This window comes from Dipodomys ordii, unplaced genomic scaffold (genome assembly GCF_000151885.1).
Source record: "Dipodomys ordii isolate 6190 unplaced genomic scaffold, Dord_2.0 Scaffold7, whole genome shotgun sequence".
NCBI classification, from domain to species: domain Eukaryota; kingdom Metazoa; phylum Chordata; class Mammalia; order Rodentia; family Heteromyidae; genus Dipodomys; species Dipodomys ordii.
In genome coordinates, this window is record NW_012267223.1 from 2,592,280 (window position 1) to 2,618,110 (window position 25,831).

The 25,831-nt window shown below is 61.1% G+C and overlaps 1 protein-coding gene across 1 annotated transcript in view; it reads right to left on the reverse strand.

The window, feature by feature from the left end:
* Positions 1-25,047, reverse strand: part of Sept9 (septin 9) — a 127,491-nt gene extending 102,444 nt beyond the window's left edge. Inside the window, exon 1 of the mRNA XM_013037949.1 lies at positions 25,011-25,047. Within this exon, the coding sequence (XP_012893403.1) occupies positions 25,011-25,032 (22 nt within the window). The 5' untranslated portion in view covers positions 25,033-25,047. The remainder of the gene's footprint in view (positions 1-25,010) is intronic.
* Between the last annotated feature and the right edge of the window lie 784 nt (positions 25,048-25,831).

Sequence of the window (25,831 nt, forward strand, 5' to 3'; positions counted from 1 at the left end):
GACCCCGGGCCGGACGGTGGGCACGCCCACCGGGCCCCAGGCACCCCGGGCCCCCCCCTTTCTCATCCACCCGGAGACCATCCAGGACGGGCGGGCAGCGCGGACCCCCTCCCGCTGCGAGCGCGGTCACCAGCGCACCCACCCCTCAAGGATCGCAGTGGGGCCGGGGTGAAGGGTGAGATGCTGGGGCCTGGCCGCCAGGCGGGCTCCAGGGTCTCCCGAGGAGAGGGCCCTCTGCTTACGGGGCTTTTCAAGTTGCTGGAGTCCAGTGAGTCCTTCCTTTTTAAGAAACGCAGTCCTTCCTGCCTGCCCGCCCGCCCGCCCTCATGCTTTGGATAGTTTGGACTATTTTCAACCAAGCGAGTGTGTGGGCCTGGGGGTTGCAAAGCCACAGCCATTGCAGATGCTAGGGAGCTGCGGGGGGGGGCGGGGGGCCTCCCTGGCTTCCCCAGGTACCTGGCCCGTCCACCTGCCTACTCCTCAGCCCGCAGCCCAGAGCCCTGGGAAGACGCCGGCCTCTGGCAGCCGCTCTCCAGCACCGTAAAGAGCACCTGGCGAGGGTGGGCACAGCCCTGCGATTGTCCCGCCCAGAGCGGGCAGGCGGGGTGTCCACCACAGATCAGTGGGGGGATGTGTTCTGTGCCCGGTGGAGACACCCAGCCCAGGCAGCGTGCAGCCTCACCACAGTGCCCTCGTGGGAATACGGAGGACAATGGGGCAGGAGGGCGCCAGCTTCTCCAGCCAGAAAATGCCCCCTGCCCGAGCCACTCAAGCCCGCCAACCCCCTCCCGCCATCCACACGGCTGGCCACATTAGCAGGCCTGGGGACCTCCTGGATCTCCTGAGCCTCCTGGGGAAAGCCAACGCAGGCTTGGCCTGACTCCCAGCAGGAAGTTCACCCTTCTGTCTAACCAAGCTCTAATTGTACATCACCTCTCTCTCTCTCTCTTTCCCCTCTGAAGGAATGAGAAACAGCAGGGCATCTCCTTGTGTCACAGCGACGTCTACAAACCCCAGGGCCATCAGTCCACCACCACTAGGCCCTCTCCCCCTGAGCCCAAATCACCCCCCCACACACCCCCTTCCCCGCAGCCAACCTCTCTCTGGACTGGGTCCTCTCTGGGGGTCTGGGCTTATTCTTAAGGCCGGATGGTCACAGGATGGCTGGGGCCTCCCCAGCCCCTTCTCGGAGCTCGGGCTGGACAGCCGGCCTTTGGCAGGAATACTAGGCAGGTGAGGAGCCGAAAGAGGAATCGGCCTTAAGTTTGGGCAGAGAAAGAGAACTGGAGGCCCTGCTCTGAGGTAGAGCGCGGGGAGGAGACCAGTCAGCAGCGGACCCAGCCAAAGAGCCAGGCGAGCCACGAGGGACAACTAAGGGAGCACTTGCACCACCACGAGACCCAGGACATTCCCGGAGGACCTCAGGACGTCCCCGACTTGGGTGTAAGGGTCTTTGCAGCTGTGCCTAGGTCGGGACTTGGAGGTGAGAGTCCTGGATTAGTGTGGGCCCCAATCTCAGCCCAGAAAAGATGGGACAGTGGTGAGGAGAAAAAGAGCCTGGCTCACCGGAAGCAGAGGCTGCGGCCGCCAGCCAGGGCAAGGGTGGCCCGGGGCAGAGGCAGGGAAGGCCCCTCCCTGGAACCGGCAAGGGGTCACTCCACAGACACCGGCCAGATCTGTGGCCTCGGATCTGGGAGCGAGGCCAGGCCTGAGGTTTTCGGCCTGCCATCGTGGGGTGGTTGGTGATGCTGCCCCAGGAAACAAATGCAAAGCTAGGGTTTCCAGCTGGACCAACTCCGTCAGAGGTCTGATCTCAAAGATACCTAGGAGGCCACTTGTCCAACACGGCTGACGCGGGCTGGCTGTCCCTGGAGAGGAAGCCAGGCTGCAAGCTGAATAGAGAAGCAGGGATGGGCAGGTAGGAAGGGGTGAAGGCAGCCTCGGCCAGGCCTCTGCGGGAAGGAAAAGGAGAGGCTGGACCAGAACCCATGGCACCAAGCCTGGGAAAGAGGAGAGGCTGGGCGGGTACACATCAGCACCCTGGCCCTGCGGGGGAGGCCCAGGTTGGGGGGGGGTGGGCAGGGAGGGGCGCCAGGAAGCCCAGCGGCTCAGCTCAGCAATGGCCGGGCTGGGAACAGGGAGGACAGCGGCTCTCTGCCTGCCAGGCATGGCCGGGCCTTTGGTCGCTTCTCAAGCAGAGGACAGGGAGGGGCTCGTAGCAGGGCCGCCCGGGGTCGGTGGGCTGCTGGGCCTGCCGCAGCCCCTCACCAGCCCCCCCCCGCACTGCTCACCTGTCACTCAAGCCAAACAGCCCCACCCATCACTCTTACATCCTGCCTCTCGCCCACCCAGCACGCGGCCCATCCACTGGCCTCTACCCCTGGCGTCTGCAGAACTCCTTCTGTATTCTGGCTACCGTCTAACCACCAGCAACCCCGCGGTAAAAATAACACCAGCGCCAGATGGGGAGCGTTTGCCTGTTCCCTTGGGGTGGACACTCCCAGTCTGAAATGCTCTTTTCACATCACCAGTGGGCATGTTCGACCTGGAAGCTGACAGCCTGCGCTCACCGTCGCCAATGCCACGCTCCTGTGAGCGTGGCACAACCCGGAGCAGCCCTGCCAAGGCGAGCTGCCCCCATGCGTGAGACCCCGAGGTCCACGCAGCGTGGGTGGGTGGGCACAAGCACCAGCTAAATATAGTCTGAAGGAAAGAAAAAACATCCCAGGAAGTGAGAAGGTGGTTTGGTTTTAAGTGTAACTAAGTGATATAACATGCACATGTAGCATGCTATTTTGATTCTGTTCCCTTTTTTTGACTGGACTGGGATTGGAACTCATGGCCTTTTGTGTCTGCCAGGAAGCTGCAGTAATACTATGCCACCTCCCCAGGCCCTTTTTTAGTTTTTTTATCCTTCCTTCCTTCCTTTTTCTTTTTGTGCCAGTCCTGTTTGCTAGTTCCTAAACTTTTATGTGCAACGCTTTTGTGCTCTTCCCCTTTGAGCCAACAGCTCCACTTGCAGCTTTTCTGGTGGTTAATTGGAGATAAGAGTCTCCTGGGAGCCAGGGGCTAGGGGCTCACGCCTGTCATCCTAGCTATTCAGGAGGCTGCGATCTGAGGATTGCAGTTCAAAGCCAGACTGGGAAGAAAAGTCCATGAGACTCTTATCTCCAATAAACCACCAGAAAAATCAGAAATGGTGCTGTGGCTCAAGTGGTAGGGCTCTTACCCCACAACTGACTGGGAAAAAAAAAAAAAAGTATGCTGGGCTCTCCTACCCAGGCTGACTTTGAGGTTTCTCACTCATGCTGACCGTGAGCGTCCCTTGTCCAGACTCTGCCTCCTTCCTTGGCCTCCTTCATCCACTCAGCCCACCAGCCTCCTTCCTGCTCTTTCCATTGCCTCCTGCCCCAGGACGTTTGCATCAGCTCTTCCCTCTGCCTGGACAGCTCCCTGCCCCCTTCCCTGTGCCAGTACCTGAAAATCAGAGTGCCCATCCCAGAGTCCCCCAGGGGCCCCGGGACACCGTGGCTTTCTCACCTGCAGGCACACAGCAGATCCCCCCACCGCCCACCCCCGTTTCTGTTTGGCCCTCTGCGATGACAGAGCAGGATTTCCAGACTCCCAATGGGGGAAGGGTCCGAAGGAGCTGGGTGGACCTGGGCCAGCCGTGTCCTGCTCAGGCCGCGCCTGGCTGTGGTCACTGCTGTCGGAGCCCCAAGTCCCCTACAGGCCTCAGCCTCCGAACCCCCCCATGACCCAATGGTGGGCACAGCTGACCTCCGCCCAGCCCGCCACCCCATCTGCCCTCTGGCATCGGCCTGCCACGCATGGCGGCCAGGGGTCCACTTCAAAGAAGGCCTCTGCTCCCTGACCCTCCCAGGTACTCTTGGGACATCGACAGCAAACCCTGACCACAGCGCCGGGGGTTTTCTAAACAAAGCCTTTCTCTTCTGGATTCAGAGTTTGGAGTCACCGAGGAGGCTCCAAGCCCTGGAGTCTGGTGATGGCTGTGCTCCAAGCCCCCCACACCCCACCCTGTACCGGGTACTGCGGGGGTCCAAGTCTCACAGCCTGGGTCCTGGGTTGGATGACAGCCATGGGGCGCTTGGGAAATGCATAAGCCCCAGGGGACTCTGGGAAGGAGGGGGGGCACGCAGACGGGGGGCAGGTGGAGAGTGGACCCTCCCAGAGGCTCCTGGCTCAGGGGCCCGTGGGCATCACATGTTCACAGCCATCCAATGAGCTTTGACTGCTGAGAACTCGCGTCTGGAGGCCACTCTGGCCTCCGCTGTAACCCTCGAGCCTCCTCCCCTGGCTCACGCTCCCCCCCCTCCTGGCACACCTCCTCGCCCTCCATTCCCACAACCCGCTGCCTGAGACAAGACGCAGCCATGGCAGGGACACAAGACCCCACCCAGCACCTCAACCAGGTGCTGGTGCGGCACCGGAGATGGGAGGAGGAGGAGTGGGGGAATGGCACCGGCACCCCACCACTGCCAGGGACGGGGAGGCTGCCCCTGCCCCCCTGGCCCGCAGAGACCAGCCCAGCCTGGCACAGACCCAGCCTCGGCCCGCAGCCTGCCCGCCAGCTCTGCCAGCCAGGAGACCGCAGTCACCCGCACGGCCAGGACAGAGGGACGGGCTGTTCCCAGGGCGCGCAGGGCGCTGGCCGCCCCGCCAGTCCCCCCAGCATGCCCCCGCTCTGGGGAGGCTGGGGCTGGGCACAGCTTGGCACCGCTGCAGTGTGGGGACCGGGGCTGAGTCACCAGCCTGCGGCCTCCACGTCAGCAGTGCGGGGACCAGCAGGGAAGAAAGCACTTGTTCTGAAAGTACCACCAAGGCCCAGGAGACATCATCCCCAGGGAGCTCCCCCCAACCCCCGCCATGCCCAGCTGTGCTGGTGGCCACTGTGCTAGCTGTGGAGACCCAGCAGGTGGACAGCAAGGGGCCTCAGGCGGGCACGGAGGCCAGGGAAATGGAGGACAGGAAGGGGACACACACGCACACACACACGGGTCCGCCAGCCTGCCAATCCACTGCCCTGTGGTGTCCTTTTCTGTTACCCGATCCCAACACACACACACACACACACACACACACACACACACTCTTGAACACTCCTGGTGAACACCACCGTCTCTGGTTAGTGAGAATGGTTGAACTGGGACAGAGGCGGGGCGCGGCTCCTGGTACAGCGCCTGCCGAGCACGCACAAGGACATGGCTTCCATCACCAGTGATGCGCAGAGCCAGCCAGGAAGGACAGGACTGCAGGAAAGGGCGAGATGGGAGCCAGGAAGAGGAAGGCGGGAGGCTGTCGCCCGTGGCGCTGGGCGTCCACTTTGCTCTGCGCGGCGCAGTGGTGAGGGGGAGACATGGACTCTGGGGCCCTCAATGTCCACAGTGGAGACCTGGCAATCCCCAGTCAGGACTCCCAGAGCTGAGCAGTGCCCTGGAAGACGCTGGCTCTTGGCAGACGCCGTCCCGGGGCCCCAGCAGCTGGGCCCGCGCTGCCCAAGGTGGCCTGCAGGGAAAAGTGGAGGCATAGAGCTTGTGGACACACCTGGATTCAGGAGCCACGCTAGTCACTCAGCCAGGACCCTGGCTCACGCCTGTCATCCTAGCTACTCAGGAGGCTGAGATCTGCGGATCAAGGTTCAAAGCCAGCCCAGGAAGGAAAGTCTGTGAGACTCTGATCTCCAATGAACCACCAGAAAACCAGATGTGGCGCTGTGGCTCAAGTGGCAGAGCGCGTGCCTTGAGCTGAAGAGCTGAGGGACAGCGCCCAGGCCCAGAGTTCAAGCAAAGGAAGAAGCCAAGGGGAAGCCCACAGGAATGGAGAGGCCAGGGAGGAGCCTGCGCGCCATCCCCACGGAGGGGGAGAGCGTTCCGACCACTCCTCAGGTCCTGGCCTGCTGCCTAGGGGAATGGAACACTCCCATGCCGCCTCCCTGGCCGTGTCTCCCCTGCCCCAAATGGGGCTGGAAGAAGCAGGCCGCCATCTTCGCTGGCTTGACGCGGGTGACCTCTGCCCCCGTGGGCCCGCTGCCAGCGCCCGGGGCCTCCTGCCCCAGCGTGAGTCACCGGCCGATGACTCGGCCCAGACAGGGCGCTCGCCAGGCGCTGGTCAGCTCTGCCAGGCCATGTGAGACAAAGGACAGGCAAGAAGGGCGAAGGACCCGGACACAGGCTGGGGACGCGCACGGCGCCTCGCGGGGTCTCCACCGGGGGCCCAAAACCCCAGGGGAGCCCCCGGCTGCTTCTCGGTTCCTGAGGACCCGGTGGCCCAGCAGGGGCCCGTTGGGTGACAGTCACGAAGGAGGCTGGTGCCCGCAGGGAGCTGAAGAGCCACCTCCTGTGACGTGTGCCAGGAAGGACATGAGCAGGAGAGGCCGGGGCCTCGGGGGACCAGTGGCTGCCAGAGGTGTCTGCCCTTTCGGGGTGGCCAGAGAGAGGCTCTGGTTTGCTTGCTTTTCATCAATAACAAGCATGCGTTGTGGGCACAGCTCGAGGGGCAGACGGAGCCCCAGCCTGGCCGGTGCCACGGAAAGATGGGACGAAACAACACGAAATGCACAGCTTCCCCGCCCCCCAGCGGGAGGACTGTGACTTCAGGGCTGCGCGCCCCCTCCCCGGGGACTCGGGTCCCCCTGACACCGACTCCAAGCTGATGGCGGGAAGGCCTTTCCAGCGCAGACCAGACCTGCCACCTCCCGCTCGTGGCCTCGGTGAGCACAGCGCGTGGCCCTGGAGTCCCAGCCATGGTGACGCCCTCTCCCTCTCCTCCCTGCCCTCCGCCTGGCAGAACCCGTCTCCTCCTCCCTTCCTGGCTGTCTTCCTTCTTCAGGCCCCAGCTCCGGTGCGGCTTCTTCCAGGAAGCCTTCCTCCTCCTCCTCCTCTGGTCCTTCCCCAGTTCTCCCAGGCCCGGGTGGCGGCCCGTGTCCCCAGTCTCGGTCCCCCGGCCTGGGTCCCCTGCCGTACCACCCAAGTGGCAGCCCAGGGCCACCTGCGAGTGTGCGAACACTTGAGCTGAACGCGAAGAAAAACCACAAGAAGCTGGACAGGTTGGGTCCCAGCTGAAATCCTGGCCTCCCGGGAGGTAGAGACCAGGAGGAGAATGGCGCAAGGCATTTGAACAACAACAGCAAAAGTTCTCTAGGCTCCACATCAACCAATAAAAAGCCAGGCGGGGGGTGCAGGCCCGCCCTCTCCGCCGTGGGGGCGGCATGGATAGGAGGGCAGGCCCAGGTGGAAAGCCAGACTCTAGCAGAAATATAACAAAAGCAGAAAGGACCGGAGGTTTAGCTGAAGTGGTAGAGCTCCTGTAGCATTCCCAAAGCCCTGAGTTCAAACCCCAGAACTGCTAAGAATAAAGGAAGGAAAGAAGGAAAGGAAAGCTGATGCAGATGGGTCAAAATGTAACTCGGAATGAGACACCGGCGTCGAGGCTCCTGGTCCCCGCCATGGGATGGAGCTTGGGGTGAGGGGGGCGCGGTGCAGGACAGCTGCAGGGGGGAGGCAGCAGCTGTGAGCCCCGCCTTGCCCAGGGCTGGTCCCACGGCCGGCCCAGCCCCACGGGCCCCTCCACACCCCACTCTCCAGCTCTGGACCTTCCTCACCTTCAGGAACAGTGTGGGGGCCTCCCCCTCCACCACCACCCCTCCCAGGGACCAGCCCTTAACCTGCCCCACAGCCGCCACCACCGCCCTACAGGTTTTCCCAACCTCCCTGCTCACGGCTGCACCCTCAGTGCTAAGCAGGAGGAGGGTCCTGCCGCTCAGACAATGGCCCCAGAGCAGCCACGCACTGTCCAAGGCAGGTAGCAACCGCGTAGCAAAGTCACATTTGCACCAGCCACTAATGCCTGGCTTTGTTCTGATATCTGAAATGGAAAATGAAGGGTCCAGGGCTGGGCACCAGTGGCTCACGCCTGTGATCCTAGCTACTGAGAAGGCTGAGATCTGAGGATCATGGTTCAAAGCCAGCCTGAGCAGGAAAGGCCATGAGACTCTTAGCTCCAATTAGTCACCAGAAAACCACAAGAAGGGGCGCTGTGGCTCAATGTGGTAAAGCGCTTGCCTTGAGCAAAAGAGTTCAGGGACAGCGCCCAGGTCCTGAGTTCAAACCCCACACCCAACAAAATAAAATAGTGGTCTAGTGTGAATAGTGTGGCTCAACTGGTAAAATGCCTGCCTAGCAAATGTAAGGCCACGAGTTCAAATCCCAATACTGGACAAAAAGAGCTAACATGAGGCAGAGAGACCAGCAAGAATTGCTCAGGGAAGGCAGAGACCTTGGGAGGTGGGGAGTGAGGGTCAGATGTGAGCGGGGCAGGCGTGTCCGGGCAGGGGCGCGATGCCAGGCCTGGGCTCCGCACGGGTCCTGTGATGCGGACCTCGTGTGGCCACTGGCCAGGGCCCAGGGCAGCTCCCTGCACCTAGGCTGCTCCCTGTCCAGGTGCACCCTGGGAACTATGCTTCCCAGACTAGGTCTCTCGTCACAGCTTTCTAGAGCAGCCAGCATGAAACAGGAGCCTGGCGCGTGGCAGCTTTCAGATCTAAAACACACTCAACACCACCTTCTATAGGTGTGAAATGCCTTACCAAGGGTTTGTTGGGTTTGTGGGTGGACAGTGGAGCCAGGATCAGAACTTGGGGGACAGTGCTGTGGCTCCATCACAGTACCCATCCCCCAGGACGGGGTGGAGAGTCGGCCGGAAACTTTCAAAGTATGGAAATCGCTGCCTGCGAGCACAGAAGCCCCCAGGATGAGACAGCAAAGTCTTCAGACACGCACAGAAACTACAACTGAAGCCAGGCACCAGAGATGCACGCCTGTAATCCCAGCTGCTCAGGAGGCAGCCGTCTGAGGAGCACAGGTAGGAAAGTTTTTGAGATTCGTATCTCCAATTAGCCACTCAACAACAACAACCGGAAGCAGAGCTATGGCTCAAGTGGCCAAATGCTAGCTAGCCTGGAGCAAGAAACTCAGAGATGGAGCCCAGGCCTAAGATCAAGTCCGGGCCTGGCAAGGAAAAAAGGTCACAGAAGGAGGGAAGGATGGAGGATGGACAGAGCGCTGATAAAGCAGTGGTGGTTTGGTGTTCCTGGTGGATCCTCATGACCTTCGGAACCGTAACGACGGGAATTACAATGGCTTCAACTCCACTGTGTGTGTGAACGTGAACGTGCTGGCGGTGAGGGGAGGGGACACAGAGCGGCTGTCGGCGCCGGAGCGGGGCTGTGCCCACAGCGCGGCATGCACTGGGCAGACCGTGGAGGAGAGTGCTCGCTCTTCTCCAATCCTCGCACACCTACTGAGCATGCGTCCCCAGCACACCGTCCCTCCCGCTCGCCACCCCCCCCACCTGGCCTGGAAGACTCTCCTCGAGCCCTGGCACAGTGCCCAGCCCATGTGGGCAGTCGTGTCAGCCGTGCCCGGACGTGATGGGACCCGGCCGACCCCCTGATGACGGACCAACGGCTCCTCAGCTACGCTCCGGGGCCTCCACGATGTCCTGAGTCAGAAACACATCGCACACCTCCGTAGCTTCTGCTGCAGCTCCTTCCCCGGTCCCTAGCTTGGCCCGCACGGTGGGGCTGTGTCCGCAAGGCCGCCAGCAGCCCACCGAGAGCTGAGGTGCTGTTGGCCCCCAGCCCAGCTGCCCCCCCCCGCGCCTGAAGCCCCACCTAGAGAGCCAGCCTCGACCACAGAAAGGACAGGAAAATGGGGGGAGGGGTGCTCCCCTGAGGGCCACTGCGCCCCTGCTCCCCAGGCCCCTCCGTCTTCCCTGAATCGCCCACACGCGCACTCTGAGGTCATTCCTCTCCGGCAGAGAGGGTCTGGGCCACCCCGGGTTCCACAGCACACGGCGGCACCCCGAGTCTCTCCCGGGTGTCTAGACACAGAGCTGGCGCTGGAGGCTGAGGGGGTGTCCCTGCCTGCACCCCAGGGATGGACAGAGGAGCCCTGCACAGTGACAGGAGTGCCGCCCCTCACAGCACCAAGAGGCCACGATGCAGCCCGGCCTCCTCCATGTGGCCTCCTCAGGCCCAAGCAGGGGTCTCAGCTCCCCCCACCCCCACGGCGTGGCTGTCAGGCGGGGAGGATGCCCTGGCCATGGAGCAAAAGTGAGCTGAGCTACCAGAACTTTTACAGCCTCCTCCTCCTCTTTCGTTGGTTGTGGGGCTTGAGCTCTGGGCCTGGGCGCTGTCCCTCAGCTCTTCAGCTCAAGGCTAGCGCTCTACCACTTTGAGCTACAGCACCACTTCCAGTTTTCTGTTGGTTAACGGCTGGCTTTGAATCATGATCCTCAGATCACAGCCTCCTGAGTAGCTAGGATGACAGCCATAAACCACCGGCACCCAGCTAAGCTGCTTTTCTTCTGAGGGTGGAAACCCAGAACCCTGGGCGGGAGGGAACTTCCCCTGCTGAGCCTTGCTCAGGTGTGACTTCTGTCCTCCCGTGGAAGCCCTGGTGCGGGGCTGAGCAGGAGACGCAGCCCTGGGGCTCAGACGCCCATGGAGGCCGCAGGCGCAGGCCCGTGCCACAGCAGGGGAGGGGGCATCCGCACGGAACCCGCTCAGGTGTTCGCACACGCGTGGCTGACAATCACCAGCACGCCTGTGTGGAGGGACCTGGCGCACGGCTGGACGGCACAGGGCGCTGGAATCCTGAGCTGCTGCCGCTGCCCGCGGTGACACCGTCTGAGCAGGGGACGGGGCCACGGGGAAGGAGTCGCGCCCCGCAGAGGGACACGTGGGACCCAGGGCGGAAACGGCGGCTCCGTGGGGGCTGTGGGCGCGCACGCAGCCACGGGAGTCCCTGCCAAGCCATGGACTCAACGCTTTATGGAGTGGAGGGGCGCAGATCGCCCCAATAACAGAGCCCCTCGGAATCTCCCTGGGACCTTCCCGGCCTGGGAAGACAGGTCCTCGTGAGACACCCTGTGCCGGGTGTGATACCACGGGAGGGCAGGAACTGGCGGCAGGAGCCCGGCCCTCGGCGGGAGCGTGTGTCCCTCCCCTGACAGCTGCGGGGGGGGGAGCAGGGGGGGCAGTGCAGCTCCAGGGGCTGGGGGGGCAGTGCGGAGCAGCTCCACAGGCTGGGTGGGGGACAGATACCTGGCCAGTGACCCCCCAGAAAGTGTGGGTTCTCCCTCTAGCTAAGAGGGGACTCCAAGCGGGGCCCTTGAATAAACCCAGCTCCCAGGAGCTGAGCCAGACCAGAGGGTGAGGCTGCTAGAAACTTCCTCGGTGCCAGAGCTTCATGTGAGGGGGGAAACTATACTGTGGAGTAAGAGCTGCACACGCATGTGCGTGCACATGTGTGTGTGCACGTGTGGGTACATGTAAGGGAAGTCTCGCAGGCCTTGGGCGAATCTTTCCCCTCTAGACCTCAGCTTTCTGGTCTACAGAACGAGGACATTTTCCAACTCACAGTCATCATTGGTACTGGGTAGAGCTCAGAACTGCATCTGGCATGAGACAAAACCTTTAAGAATCATGTGCCCATGGCTCACACCCGTCATCCTAGCTACTCAGGAGGATGACCTGAGGATCATGGTTCAAAGCCAGCCCGGGCAGGAAAGTCTGTGAGACTCTTATCTCCAAGGAACCAGCCAAAAGCCAGAAGTGGGGATATGGCCCAAATAGTAGAGCACCAGCCTTGAGCAAAAAGGTTCAGGGGCAATGCTCTGTCCCCCAGTACACACACACACACACACACACACGCACGCACGCACACGCGCACACGCGCGCGCGCGCACACACACACACACACACACATTCTGCTGCAGTCCCTTGGAGGGAGCAGCAGCAGCTGCCCAGGCCGTGGCAGGCGCCCAGGGCAGGGTGGGGGGGACTCAGCCCCAGACATCGGAGGCCACAGGTGCTTCTGTTGCTGTTTTTCTGCGTGTGCATGCATGTGTAACACATGCCACACACGCATTCCACCATCTGCGCGTGCTTCTCCCAAACCTCGGTGACCATGTTTCATCGCAGCGCCTGGCCTCGGGCTGTGGGCTCAGGGCTGGAATCAGGGGCAGCTTCCAGCAGCCCAAACCACAAGGGCAGAGGGCCGGGTGGGACGGAGCCCGTCATCCCTTTCCCGAAGGCCAGGTGTGCTGTGAGCGGCCCAAGCCCCCCTGCTCCCTGTGGGCATCGGTCTCCAACACCCCTGGGGTACGCAGGGATGGAGGCCCCTGCCCGAACCCCGAGGTTCACGCTCACGTGACCCTTGCTCCGACCCTCTGGGTGTGGCCCACGTCGGGCCGTCACAGGCTGGAAGCCCCAGGAAAATCCTTGCCTGTGTAACCTATCCTGTCCCACTTTCTAGTACTTTCCTTCTGAGGAGCTGGTGCTGGGCTGGTTCTCCCTCCAAGCCACGTGGCCGCAGGGAGGGCGGCTCCCAGCTCCCGGGTCCTCCTCATGGGGCGGGGCGGGGCGGGGCCCTGCCCACGCCTTCCCACGGCCCCACCCACGCCTCCGAATCCTGGGGCTACCCTCCCTGTCCCGGGCCCTCCCTTAGGACTAAGCCCAGTGAAGGGCATCCACAGGGGCCCTGCACCCCTGCAAACCGCACACAGGGAACCCTGGGGGTGTGGTCAGGTTGTCCGGGAGCCCCGGGAAGAAATCCTCGCGACTCAGGAAGTCTGTGTGGCGAAGCCCGTCTCGTTCCCACACGCCGCCCCACGGCCACTGGACGCAGAGCCGGCTTACGACGCACCCCAATTTTACATGTCACTCCAATGAAGCTCATTCACTTTTTCCTTGCTTTTTGAGGAATCACTTGCCGTTATTATTATTGTTACTGTTATTTTCTGGTACTGGGGCTTGAACTAAGGCCCTGGGCCCTGGCCTTAGCTTTTTTGCTCAAGGCTAGCACTTTGAGCCACAGCACCACTTCCCGCATCTTCTGAGTATTTAACCGAAGATAAGGGTCTCACAGACTTTCCTGCCTGGGCTGGCTTTGAACCGAGATCCTCAGATCTCAGCCTCCTGAGTAGCTAGGGTGACAGGCATGAGCCGCCAGAGTCCAGCAGGATGCAGGTTTTAAGTAACAGGTTTCCCCAGTCCACTTCATGGCCAGTCCCGGGGCAGCCGGGAGGGTCAGCGGGCTGCCTATTGTCCCAGGCTCTTGGCTTGGAACCTTCTTGGCCTCCTGGTCTTGGCCTGCCAGGGGCTGAGGGGGGGCCGCGCGGTCTCTGAGGTCAGCCTTCCCACTGTGACGGCTTGTGAGGAAGAGGGTGTGAACGGGAGCACGGTGGGTCCTGATCCTCAGCGACCCCGGGATGCACCGCTGTACCTCCCCCCCCAGCCAAAGACCAGAGCCACTCAGCCCGACCTCCGCTGCCCGGACACCAGGTGACACCTGCTCCTCCGATCCCACCGTCCCTGCGATCCCACCGACACGGCCTGCCCCACGCCCCTGCCCTGAATGACTCACCACACAAATGTGGCTCTGTGCCAAAGGTGGGGCTCACACTTTCCCAGAGCCGGCTTCCTGCCAGGCCTAGGTACAGCCCACAGGGGTGCTGGCCCCTGGCTGCACTGCCAGTGTGTGTGCGTATGTGTGTGCGTGTGCGTGTGCACCCATGCGCCAGCAGGCCTGGGTGCTCCCCAGAGCAGGGCAGGGACCTGCTGGTCAGGAAGACAGCTCCGTGCACCCACACACGCGCACGCACAGGCTCGCTCTGCCCCCCCATCCCTTCCTCTCATCCTGTGGGGCCCCGGGCTTCGGGAAACAGGTCAGGACGGGGGATATTTGTTCCAGATCTGTCCCAGAGCCCAGCTCACCTCCATCGGCCCTCGGAGCGTGGGAGGGAGGCGTGGGTCCCCGCATCCTCTGTTCCCAGCCCGGCCTGCCCCACTTCCTCCCTCCTCCCCTTCCACCCTGGTAATGCCGCTGCCGCTGACCCCAACTCTGCACGGGGTATGAATCATTTCCTCCACAGGGGGTGCACGGGCATGCACACTGTGCGCAAGTGCACACACACACAGACTTCAAGCAACCGGCGTTCTCCTGGCTGGAGCACACTGTGCGCAAGTGCACACACACACAGGCTTCAAGCAACCGGCTTTCTCCTGGCTGGAGCACACACCAGGGCCACACAGAGGCCAGGCACCCGGCAGGGCCAGCCCAGCCAACCCACGGGCCTCTCGTGGGTGCACTGGTCTCGCTCCCCTCCCTCTTGGCAGCTGGGCCCTTGGCCTGGGATGGGCAGGGGGAGCGGGGGCCTGGCCTGCCCAGGCCCTCCGTGGGTTACAGACTGTAGATGGGGCAGACCTGCTGCCGGGAAGGGGAAAAGGCAGCCGTGGCACCCAGGGGTGGCGGAACCAGCCCCTGCCAGCTGGGGGTCAGGCGCTGGTCTAGCCGACCACCCACACCGCGGCCCTCAGGACCAGGGCCTGAACCTCGCTGCCCTCTACGAAGGAGGCAAGTGAGGCCTGTGGGTCTGACAGACCCAGCGTGCTCAGGCAGGGAGATGGGCGCCACCGGTCCCACCGCCGGTGGCTGGCTCAGGAAGCAGCTGCTGCTCGGCTGGGTCTCCCGGGGCTACAGGTGACTCTGGGGCAAATATGTCAAAACCAGCGGCCCCAGGGCCGAGCCTCAGCGGGAGGGGAGGAGCCGAGCACTGGGTTTCTGGGATTGAGGCCTTTCCCCAGAGGGCAGCCAAGGAGCAAAGAAACCTGGGTAACAACTCCCTAGGCAGGCGGAGGAGACAGCAGGGCTCCGCGGGGGAATAATGCTCGAACGCTCTCTCATCGGAAGCCATGGAGACGAGCCGCAGACACCCCACACATCCTTTTTACTTTTGGTACAAGGATGGGTTTGAACTCAGAGCCGGAGCATTGTGTTTTAGTTTCTGGGGTTTTTTTTGCTTAAGGCTGGTGATCTACCCCTTGAGCCACAGCTCCACTTCTGGCTGTTTTGGTGCTTCATTGGAGAATAAAAGTCTCCTAACTTTCCTGTCCAACCTGGCTTTGCATCACACTCCTCTGATCTCCAACTCCTAAATGGCTACAACTACAGGCATGAGCCACCGCACTGGTGGCTGGCAAACCAATTATACATATGGCAAATCAATTATACATACATATATATATATATATATATATACACACACACACACGCATGTAATATGTATACATATATAGTGTGAGCCAGTCTATTTTGTGTTAATTTTCTGTAAACGGTATGATTTTTTTCTTCGTTTTCTTTTTAGCCCAGACTGGACTTGCGCTCACATCTCCCGGCCTCGGCCTCCTGTGTCAGGGATGACGGCTGTGCACTACCACAGCATTTTGCAGGATGCTGTTAAGTCCCATCAATGCACACAGGAGCCCGTGGGGCGTTTCATGCGCCCACCGAGGGCTCCCTCCAGTTCGCCGCCCACCCCCTCAGCCCACCCGCCTGGCCCGAACCTTATCAAGCTGTAAATCACTTTAGAGCGCCAAGTTTTGACCTTATTTTTTTTCTCAATTTCCACTTCCTTGATTTCTGTCCTGATCCCGTCACTTCCTTCCTTCCACCTCCGCGGGCGTCTCGGGCAGGAAACGGCAGCCGCACCGTGCTCTCTACAACAACTGGGAATGCAGTGCGTTCTGGGTTTTCTTCTGCCCACTTGGGCCTCAGCCCCAGCCCAGAACAAACCGCGAGCCGGCCCAGAGCCACCCAAAGGGTCCAGTTGATCCGGGGGCCAATGACTGAACCAATCAGGACTAAATAACATCTCCACAGAACCCCCAAAGGACAGCCCCGCCCAGCACCACAAAATACAAATGAAAAAGCCAGCCCAGGAAGGAAAAATCTGCGACTCTTATGACTCTTACCACAACTTTAACCACCAAAAAGCCAGGAGTGGAGCTGTGGCTCAAGTGGTAGAACCCTGACCCTGAGCACACAAGCTACAGGCTACCTCCCAGGCCTGAGTTTAAGCCCCAGAACTGGCACGCGCGCGCACACGCGCGCACACACACACACACGTGTACATCTAGAAATTTTGTCTGGGGTCAGCCTCGGATTTTGATCCTCATACTTCCAAATTAAAAAAAAAGCACAAATCAATAGGAAGTTTGAGTGTCAGTTTATATCTGAAGTTTATTTTTGTTTGTTTTGAGACAGAGTCACACTGTATAGCCCAGCTGGCCTTCAGCTCATAGTCTTTAGCTTTAGCCTCTCAAAGGCTGGGATTACAGACATTCACTACCATGCCCAGCTTCATTCAACTCATTTTCAACAAAAAGTGCCCAAATCGATCCAATGGAGAAAAGTCTTTCCAGGAAGTGGACAAAGAGCCAGATACACCTAAAACAATGGTTAAAAGCCCGGTGCTGTGGCTCGCTTTGTCATCCTACCACTCGGGAGGCTGAGATCTGAGGATCATGGTTTGAAGCCAGCCAGGGCAGGAAAGTCTCTGTGAGTGAAAGTCTTATCTCCAATAAACCACTCAGAGAAAGCCAGAAGTGGCACTGTGGCTTAAGTGCACTAGCCTTGAGCACAAAGAGGCTCAGGGACAGCACACAGGCCCTGAGTTCAAGCCCCAGGTCAGGCAAAACAAACAACAACAACACAGAATCCTGATCCTCTCACAACCTCATAAAAGCTGAGACTATAAACTGACTAGAGGAAAATACTGAAAGTCTCTTTGCAGCTTGGTATAAGCAAAAGCTTCTTACAAAGAACACAAAGTGGCAGGTGCCGGTGGCTCACGCCTGTAATCCCAGCTACTCAGGAGGCTGAGAACTGAGGATCACGGTTCAAAGCCAGCCTGGGCAGGAAAATTCGTGACATTCTTACCACACACACACACACACACACACACACACACATACCCTATAGCTAACAAAAGACCCCTGTCCAGCTAGAATAAGGATAAGTCAAGGCGTCCAAGTTAGTTTAAAATGAGCAACAGATTTGAAAAGATACTTTGTAAAGAAGAAACCCAAGAATAGCCAGTAAGTCTGTGAACATGTACTCACTATGTAGCAATGCAGATCCGAGTCACACACGGCTGCTACGTACCCACAGAATGACTGAAAGCTGAGTGCTATGGTACCCAACGTTAGCAAGGCATGAGGTCTGCACCGCTGGAGGACTGCGGGGTACCCCCCCCCGCCACTGTGAAGCTCAGCCTGTTCCTTATAGAACCAAAGCTGGACTTCCTAGGCTCCGCAACTCTTCTGTCATTTACCCAGGAAAGATCAGCATCCCAGTACGAGGAAGATCATCACGGCGCTTTATTCTTAGAGACTTGTGAGCAGGCAAGGAAATTGCCGGGCCTGGTGGCTCACGCCTGTAATCCCAGCCACTCAGGAGATGGATGGAAATCGGGGATCAAGGTTTAAAGTCAGCCTGGTGTGTGTATATGTGTGTGTGGGGGGGCAGTTAGAAAGACCACATCTCAATCAATAATATCCAAGTGTGGTGACACATCCCTGTAGTTCCAGCTAAGGGGGAGACAGAAGTAGGAGAATTTCAGTCTGGGTGAAAACATCTGAAAATAAGTAGCTAAGGAAAAAAACAAAAAAAAAAAAAAGCAACTGGGGGCCGGGGAGTGTGGCTTAAGTGGTAGAGAGCCTGCCTAGCGAGTGAAGGCCCTGAGTTCAAACCTCAGTGATGGCTGCCCACACCTAGCATCTCAAGGGAGGGTGGCTATGGGGGGGGGGGTGCGGGAAGCGCCGGTCACCCCAGAGGCTGGGCGGGGCACACGTTGGTCATACGTGGGGCGGTGTCGGGAGGCCCCGCCCTCTCTTCTCCGGAGCCTCCAGCTCCGACTGCCCTGATCGATCCCTGAGGCCCGCAGGCCGCCTGCGCCACGGAAGGCAGTTCCCTCGGCCCCTTCCCTTCTCTCCCACTTGCTCCCCCTCTCTCCATTTCCTTCTCTGCGGAGAGAGCCTCTGGCCTCAGCCAGGGAAATCGCCAGGCCAGGCGGCGGGCTCTTGAAGGCCTGCACTGCCCCCTGCTGGACAGAGAGATCTCGGCACCCGCCCCTTCTGCTCTGGGGCACCGACACGCCCCCTTCCAGGGCACCCGGCGCCTCGCAGGTGATCGGGGTGCTGACGCGTGGGGGCTGCCCGTCCTCACAGACAAGGAGAGCCCCAGCCCTTCCTCCCTTCCGGACAGGGCGCCGCCAGGCTCCTCCCGGAAGATGCTTCCGATCCTCCTGAAGCTGACATTTGTTATGGGTGGTCAGCCGCAGTGAGGGGGGAGGGGAGGGTGGTGGCCGGAAGTGGCCACAGAAAGCAAGGCCGCCGCAAGGTGCGCTTCAGGGCAGGGCAGCGCTCAGTGCCGCTCCCCAGGAGGCTGGACTCTGTGGTCTGCGGGGCGGCCCCCCCAGACTGAGTCAAGAGGCTCCTGAGCAGAAATGCGGCCTAGTTCGGCACACCAAGGCCGTGCAAAGGCCTGGCTGGGACCCGAAGGGCAAGCCCCGAAACTCAGCCACAGGGGGACCCCCAGACAGCAGGCGGCGGCGGCCCCTCCTTCCCGCACCAACTCCGCCATGCGGGTTCTCTGCTCCTGGATGGGCAGCAGGCTCAGAGCAGGCAGGGTAGACTCACGAGGAGGTGGCCGCCCCTCTGGGAACCCCCAGAAGTCCCTGTCCACGCTCAAGACCAGCGCCCACCCCCCCAGTCAGCACCCAAGGCTGGGGGGACACGGGGAACCCCGCGGGCAGATGCAAAGCCCAGGTCCCAGCCCCCAGCTCTGGCTCTGGACGGGGACCCGGCCAGGCACCCCGGTGACACTCCAGCAGACCCACAGCCGGGTCCCTCCTCCTCTGCCCGTGTCCCCGGCTCTCCTCCCAGCTCCCGGCCACCGCCGCCAGGAGCCCAGCCACGCGCACACACTGCAGCCAGGGCCTGTGACGCCACAAGGGCTCGGTCCTGAAGGAGGAGAGCAGGCTGGCTGGCCGGAGCTGGCCGGGGCTGGCCATGGCCGGGGCTGGCCGGGGCTGGGGCTGGCCGGAGCTGGCCGGGGCTGGGGCTGGCCGTGGCTGGGGCTGGCCGGAGCTGGCCGTGGCTGGGGCTGGCCGGAGCTGGCCGTGGCTGGGGCTGGCCGGAGCTGGCCGTGGCCGGGACTGGCCGTGGCTGGTGTCCACGTCAGCGTCCAGCGGCTTCCTTCTTCAGCCACCCAGGTCTACCTAGCAATCAAAGCGCCTTCCCCCGCCCTGCCGGCAGGGCCTCCGGAGGCTGCTGCCGTCCTGCGGTCTCACCAGTCAGAGGTAAAGCCCAGCCTCCCTCATCTGGACCATGGAAGGCTCTGCCCACTCACACCTTCCTTAGGCGACGACCTCAGGACCTTTGCACTTGCTTTTTCTATTTGTTCGCATACTTTCCCCCTGGAATCTGGGCTGGTCAGGCCTTTCTAGCCACTGAACTCAAACTCAACGTCATCCTCCCTCCAAGGAGGGCCACACACACCTAGCCACAGACACAACTCCATAGGAATCATACAAAGCCACTGACACCCAGGGCAGACCACAGCCCAGCGGTCTGGTACTGAGTCTTTCCTGCGTCTCGGTGTGGGCCAGGAGCCAGGGGAACCGGCCCAGAGCAGGACCTCCACAGACGTTCAGCAACCCGGCTGGAACCACTGTGTCTCGGGTTGTTAGGCCTAACAATGCCAGCTGGGCTCCAAGCAGACACCAGGAGAGTGGCGATGTGGTTGCTGGCAGGGGCAGAGCTCATAAAGCGGGGAGCACTGAGCAAGGAGCTCCCACCCACAACCAAAGCCCGCCGGGGGCCTGTCCAGTCCAGCAGAGCAGCCTTTCAGAGTCCATGGCAACGCCTCGGGGCCAGGGTCTCGCGTGACCCTGCGGCGGGCTGCCCTGCCGACGCTGCCTCGGCTCCACTTCCCTCTGTGGTTGGAGAAAACTGAGGGAGGGCCGGGCGCGGTGGCTCACGCCTGGCATCCCAGCCACCCAGGAGGCTGAGATCTGAGGATCGCGGTTCAAGGCCAGCCCAGGCAGGAAAAGTCCAGGAGTCTCACCTCCCATGAACCACCAGAAAGCTGGAAGTGGTGCTGTGGCTCAAGGCGTAGAGCGCTCGCCTTGAGCTGAAGAGCTGAGAGACAGCGCCCAGGCCCCGAGTTCAAGCCCCATGACCGACCAAAAAGAAAAAGAAAAAAGACCACCAAGGGCGGTGAGTGGAGAGGTGTGGGGTGGAGGGGCGTCAAGTGCAGATCCCACCAGCGGTCTGTGTGGCTTTCCTGAGTTCAGGGCACGGCCCAAACAGAGACCACCGCTAGGAGGTGCCACCCCCGGCCCCCGTGCTGAGATGGCCTCTGGATCCCCTTGGGGTAAGGGTAGGCTTGGCCCAAGGTGGCCCCACAGCCGCCCCATCCCCCTCCTACTCCTGCGGTAGAAGGGCGAGGGGGCTGCAAGCCAGGCCGAGAGGGTCAGTGCAGCTGGCCGGGCCGGAGGAGGACGGAAGGGCCCAGTGTGGACTGGGCCAGGACTCCCACTGGAGACGGGTGCTCCTGACCGCTGCTCCCGTGAAGGTGCCACGTGCTCGGAACGGCCCGTGCGCACTGTGCGTGCGGCCAGGTCTGTGTTCTGCACATTTTACCAGAGGGCTTAATTGTTTGTTTGGTTGGGGCTTTGCGGGTGTTTTAACTCAGGAGTCTCCCACTTGGTCACACTTGGTGCTCTACCCCCTTGGACCACACCTCTAGCCCAGCTTTTTGCTGGTTAATTGGAGATGGGGTCTTTAGGACTTTTCTGTTCAGGCTGGCTTCAAGTAGAGATCCTCTGCATCTCAGCCCCCTGAGTAGCAGTGTATTTGTTATATTTAGCGAGGGTTATTATTTTCGGGGTCTAGCTTTCCACTGGTTATTTTGAAGATGGGGTCTTGTGAGTATTTCTGCTTCGGCCGGTCTTGAACTGATTCCCTCAGCAGTGAGCTAGGGCTGCAGGCATCAGCTACTGAGCCTGGCTAGTTTATCCCAGCTTTTTAAAAGAGTCCCAAGTCCAGGACAGAGCCTGGGGTACCCCAGGTTCCTCTAGTAGAGAACACCCCCAAACATCCGGGGCGCCCCGTCTCCTACCGCACGGCTTAGGACAGCTTGTTAACACACAGGAATAGGATGCTACATTATTCTTAGGGGATCATACTCAGAAATAGATTCTTTTGTGTGTGTGTACGAGAATCCTGGGACTTGAACTCAGGGCCTCAGCTCTGTTCCTGAGCTTGTTTGCTCAAGGCTGGTGCTCTACCATCTGTGCCACAGCTCCACCTCTGGCATTTTGTGGTTATTTGATGATAAAGAGTCTCACGGGCTTTCCTTCCCTGGGCTGGGTTTGAACCACGATCCTCACGGCTCAGCCTCCCGAGGAGCTAGGATGACACTGGCGCCCGGACAGAAATAGATCATTCAATTGAAAACTTCCTGGGCAGACCTGAGGTGGGAAAGCATCATGCTGCCCGGGTGTCCCCAGGCCCACTGTGCCCCCAGCCGGGTGCCCGGTCCCCTTTACCCCCCTCCCTTCTCCTGCCACACCCCTCCAGGTAGCTGAGCGGCCCACTGGGGCGGTGGGGGCCTGGGAAGGCTTAGGGTAGGGGGGAAGATGCCGGGGAGGGGGGAGGGACAGCACGCAATGCCCCTGGGGCTCCATTGGAGCTGAACCCCTAACCCCTCACTAGGGCCAAACAATGCGTGGAAAGGCCAAGGGCCCACACTGGGCCACTGGGGTGGGGAGTCCCCCAAATCCTGCCTGCCTGGAGCTTGCGAAGGCGACCCCTCACTGGAAGAACGTCTTTGCTGTGATGAACGCTGAGAGGCGATCGCTCCGTGCGTCTGGATCACAAGCGCTTCTTGAGCGGTGGCGGGGCGTCAGGGACAGTGTGAGGTCCCCGGGCCACACGGAGGAGACACCGGGCGCGTGGCCATCAGCCACAGTGCAGAAATGACCACAGCCACCAGACGCCCGAGAGAGCTTGGGACAGGCCATCAGCCTGCCAGCACCCCAGGCTCAGACGGCAGCTTCTAGAACACGAAGAGACAGCCAGGACAGGAAGGAGGGTGAGCAAACACCGGGCCAGCCAGGAGCCCAGGGACAAGGAGAGGCTGAATGGACAGTGACTGAGATTGGGGCCCGGGCTCCAGAGACACCCCTGAGCTCTCCCCTCGCGTGGCCGAGGCGTGGAGCTGGACCCTGCTCTGAGCCTCGTTGCATCACCAGTCAGTCTGGCTGGGGTCCTGCCCAGTGCCAAGGCAGCTGGGGGGGGGGGGTTCGGACCCCAGGGCCTGTGACAGAGCTCTGGCTCTTGTTCCCGTTCCCGGCGGTGTCTCGCGCTCTGCCCACAGCCCCCGCCCTCCCCGAGCCCAGCCCAGCCAGCAGCTGCTCCCAGTGGAAAGTTCCCTTCTTGAAGATTCTCAGTCTGCTCACTCCGCTCTTGGAACAAGATAAAACTGCTTCATTCGTACAAAGCCACAAAGCCAGTCCTGAGTAACAACAACAACAAAGCCAGGCCCTTGGCTAGAGGACAGGCCTCGGGCCTCCCCGGCCTCCCCGGCCTGCTCTGACTCACACCACCCTGCGGACAGGCCAGAGCGCCCGGGGCGGGGGGGGGGGGTGGAGGGTGGACCCCAGAGGGCCAGAGAGGAACAGGGACCAGGAAGAAGAGGACAAGAAACTCAGTTCAAAGTTGTCCCTTCCCAAAGCTAGCCAACGCCTCCGCTCCTGCCACGCCCACTGGGTAGCGGGCAGGGCAGCGGGCGGACAGCGGGCCGGGCCTCCCTCATTCACCAGCCCCTGCCCGCTGGGCAGGCCAGCCACACCCAGAGGCTGGAGGAGGGGACGCGTGGCCTGCCAGGCCTCCCACTCAACAGAACAGGGGAGGGGCGGGATGGGGTGGGGGGCATGGCAGGACTCAGGATCTCAGAAGGCCACAGAAGAAGGGGGGAGGGGACACGGCGGGTGGGGGGTGGGGGAGGAGGCAGGTGCAGTCCGCTCACTCGGCAGATGAGGAAATGGAGGCCCAGGACACACAGTGATCCCTCTGGGATCACCCAGTCTGCTAGGACAAGAGCTTCACCCTGGGGCTGGGAGCTGAGTTACAATGAACCCCAATTAACGGAGCCAGGGGGAGGGACTCACCCAAGCCGCTGGGACTCTTCCCAGTACAGCCGGTTCATAACGGAGTTTTAGAGGAAACGTTCTTATAAAACAAAACAAAAACCCATCCAAATGAGGAGTTCGTAGGAAAGCACCAGTCCCGCTGGTGTCCTGGTGCATGCCTCTGATCCCAGGACTTAAGAGGCCGAGGAAGGAGGCTCGGGAGTTTGAGGCCAGCCTGGGCTGTAAGGGGAGAATAAAAAGGGTTGGAAGTGTGGCTCTAGTGGTGGGTAAGGATTGCCTCTGACACTGGAGGCCCTAGCTTCCATTTGCAATGTGGAAGGAAGGGAGAAAGGGAGAGAGAGAGGGAGGGAGAGAGCGAGGAAGACAGGAAGAGAGGGAGGGAGGGAGGAAGAGAGAGAGAGGGAGGGAGGGAGGGAGGGAAGGGGTAGGCCCAATCTTTTACCCCTGTCCATCCTAAAACAAGGACCCACGTCTTCCCTGGCTGTGCTGTTCTCTCCAGTAAGGATGACAACCATCAGATTGATCGCGATGGCCTGGAATTGGTGTCCGCAAAGGCTGTTTTGTTCGGTATATGAAAAACTCATGGGCTGAGCGCTGGTGGCTCATGCCTGCCATCCTAGCTACTCAGGAGGCTGAGTTCTGAGGATCACGGTTCAAAGCCTGAGCAGGAAAGTGCGTGAGACTCTTATCTCCAATGAACCCCCAGAAAACCGGAAGCGGCGCTGTGACTCAAGTAGTAGAGTGTTAGCCTTGAGCGAAAGAGCTGAAGGACAGCACCCAGGCCCTGAGTTCAAGCCCCATGACTGACCAACCAACCAACCAACCAACAAAAGCTCATAGACTTGAATTCAAGTCCCAAGTCCGGGCTCCAACCCCGCAGGGAGCACCCCTCCCTGGGCGCCCTGCTGCCCACCCACCCTCCTTGAGACGGGCTGGAGTCTGGCCCAAGGCTGGGGCCCTAGCTGGCCTAAGTAAGAAAATGAAGGCCGGACCCCCGCTCCCCAGAGATCTGGCCAGCCGGACCGCTGGCGGGCCTGGGAGGCGGTTTGCGCCCAGGACAGCTCCCCTGGCTCGGGTCCAGGGGCCGCTTCTCACCACCCTCTTCCCTGAAGCCCCAGCAGACCTGACTTGGGGGACCCCACGCGCCATCATCACACCTGGTGACTGGAGTCGCCTCTTGTCCTGTTACGGGGTGGCGTGTGTGGGGTGCTTCTCAATGGGCCCCCAGTCAGGCTGGGGGTCCTAGGAGCCCATGCATGGCTCACCGGCATCACATTCCCCAGTCCCCGCCCTGAGGACTCCCAATCACAACAATGACCAGCAGTGGTCTGGGACAGAGGAGTGGGGAAAGGGGTTTCTCAGGCAGGTCGCTGGGGGGGGGGAGTCTTTCCTCTCCAGGGATCAGGGTCTGGATCAGCTCTGAGGGGGTTTCAGAATGAATGGGTGTACACGCATGCGCACACCGCTTGGCCTCCCCAGCGGCCCAACTCTATCATCAGCCGCCTAGGAATGCTAGGGCAGGGAGCAGCCGGCCGAGCACGCCTTAAAGACAGACAGAAACCCCACGGCCCGAGCCAGGCTACCCCCGCCCCAGCCCCAAGCCTGAGGCACAGGGTCCCCGCACCCACCCAAGCCCAGCCTTTGGGGGGGGGGTCATCTTAACACCCCTGCGGTCACAGAGGCAATGACAATTTGCAAAATGACAGAGACACAGCCCAGGGCGCGGAGAGGCGAGTTTAAATAAAAGCCAGACTCTGGGGCTTCGTGTGTGCAGCCACATTCCATCTGACCCACCGACAACAGCCCGAAGGAGAAGAAATCTGTCTACAGAACATTTAAAAAAAAGGAGTCGGGGAGACCCTGGTGCTGCCTCCCGAGGCTCCGAGCTGGGGTTCGGGTCGGGGAGACGGGCCAGGCCCGCCGCCTACCTGTGATCCGGTCTCTCTCCATTCCTCCGGTTATATATATTTAGCAGCAGGCGGAGTCCGGCGCCCCGTCCACCGACGTCCCCCCTTCACACCCGCGTCGCCCTCCCTCCCTCTGCCTCCTCCTCCAAAAAACAAAAAGCCACTCTTCGTCTTGTGTAATTTCTTCAATCTGTTGCAATCACGAATGCATCCACATTACCACACTTCCATGTGCTTGTCATATGTGTGAGCGAGCGCCGCACTGAAGCCGCGTTGTCTCTTCAAGCCAGGAGAGGACAGGGAGCAAAAGGAGAGACTTGGAAGAAAGTTGGAGAGAGGGTGCGGGCGGGTCTTTCAGGGACCGGGTCCCCGCCACGTGCCAGGACGGGCCGCCTGGGCCTGGGCCTCCCAAGCCAGCGCGGTGGCTTCAGGGTCCTGCGTGCAGCTTCCGGCAGGCGGGCGGCGGCGCGGCCTCTCTCCACCCCCTCCGCCCCCGCTGCCTGCCCGGCGCTCTGGCTTCTCCCTTTTAATATTCCCTTGGAGATGTTTAACTTAGGCTCTTGGAAACCAACTCGCAGAGTCAAATTCCTGGCGGCTTCCAGAGCCTTCCCTCTCCCTCCGGCCAGCCAGGCTGGGAGGCTGCGATTTCCGATTTCCTCGGGTTGTAAGCGTTTCACAAGCCTAGTTCCTGACCGCCGGCCTCGCCTCTCCTCTGCCTCCCTGGCCCGGCCCTCGCCCTGCACTCAGACTCTCCCAGACAGGAGGGCTCAGAGGTGGAGGAGCTCTGACACCTGCCCAGGTGGAACCCTGCCGTCCCCCCCACCCCTCCCCAGTCCCTGTGT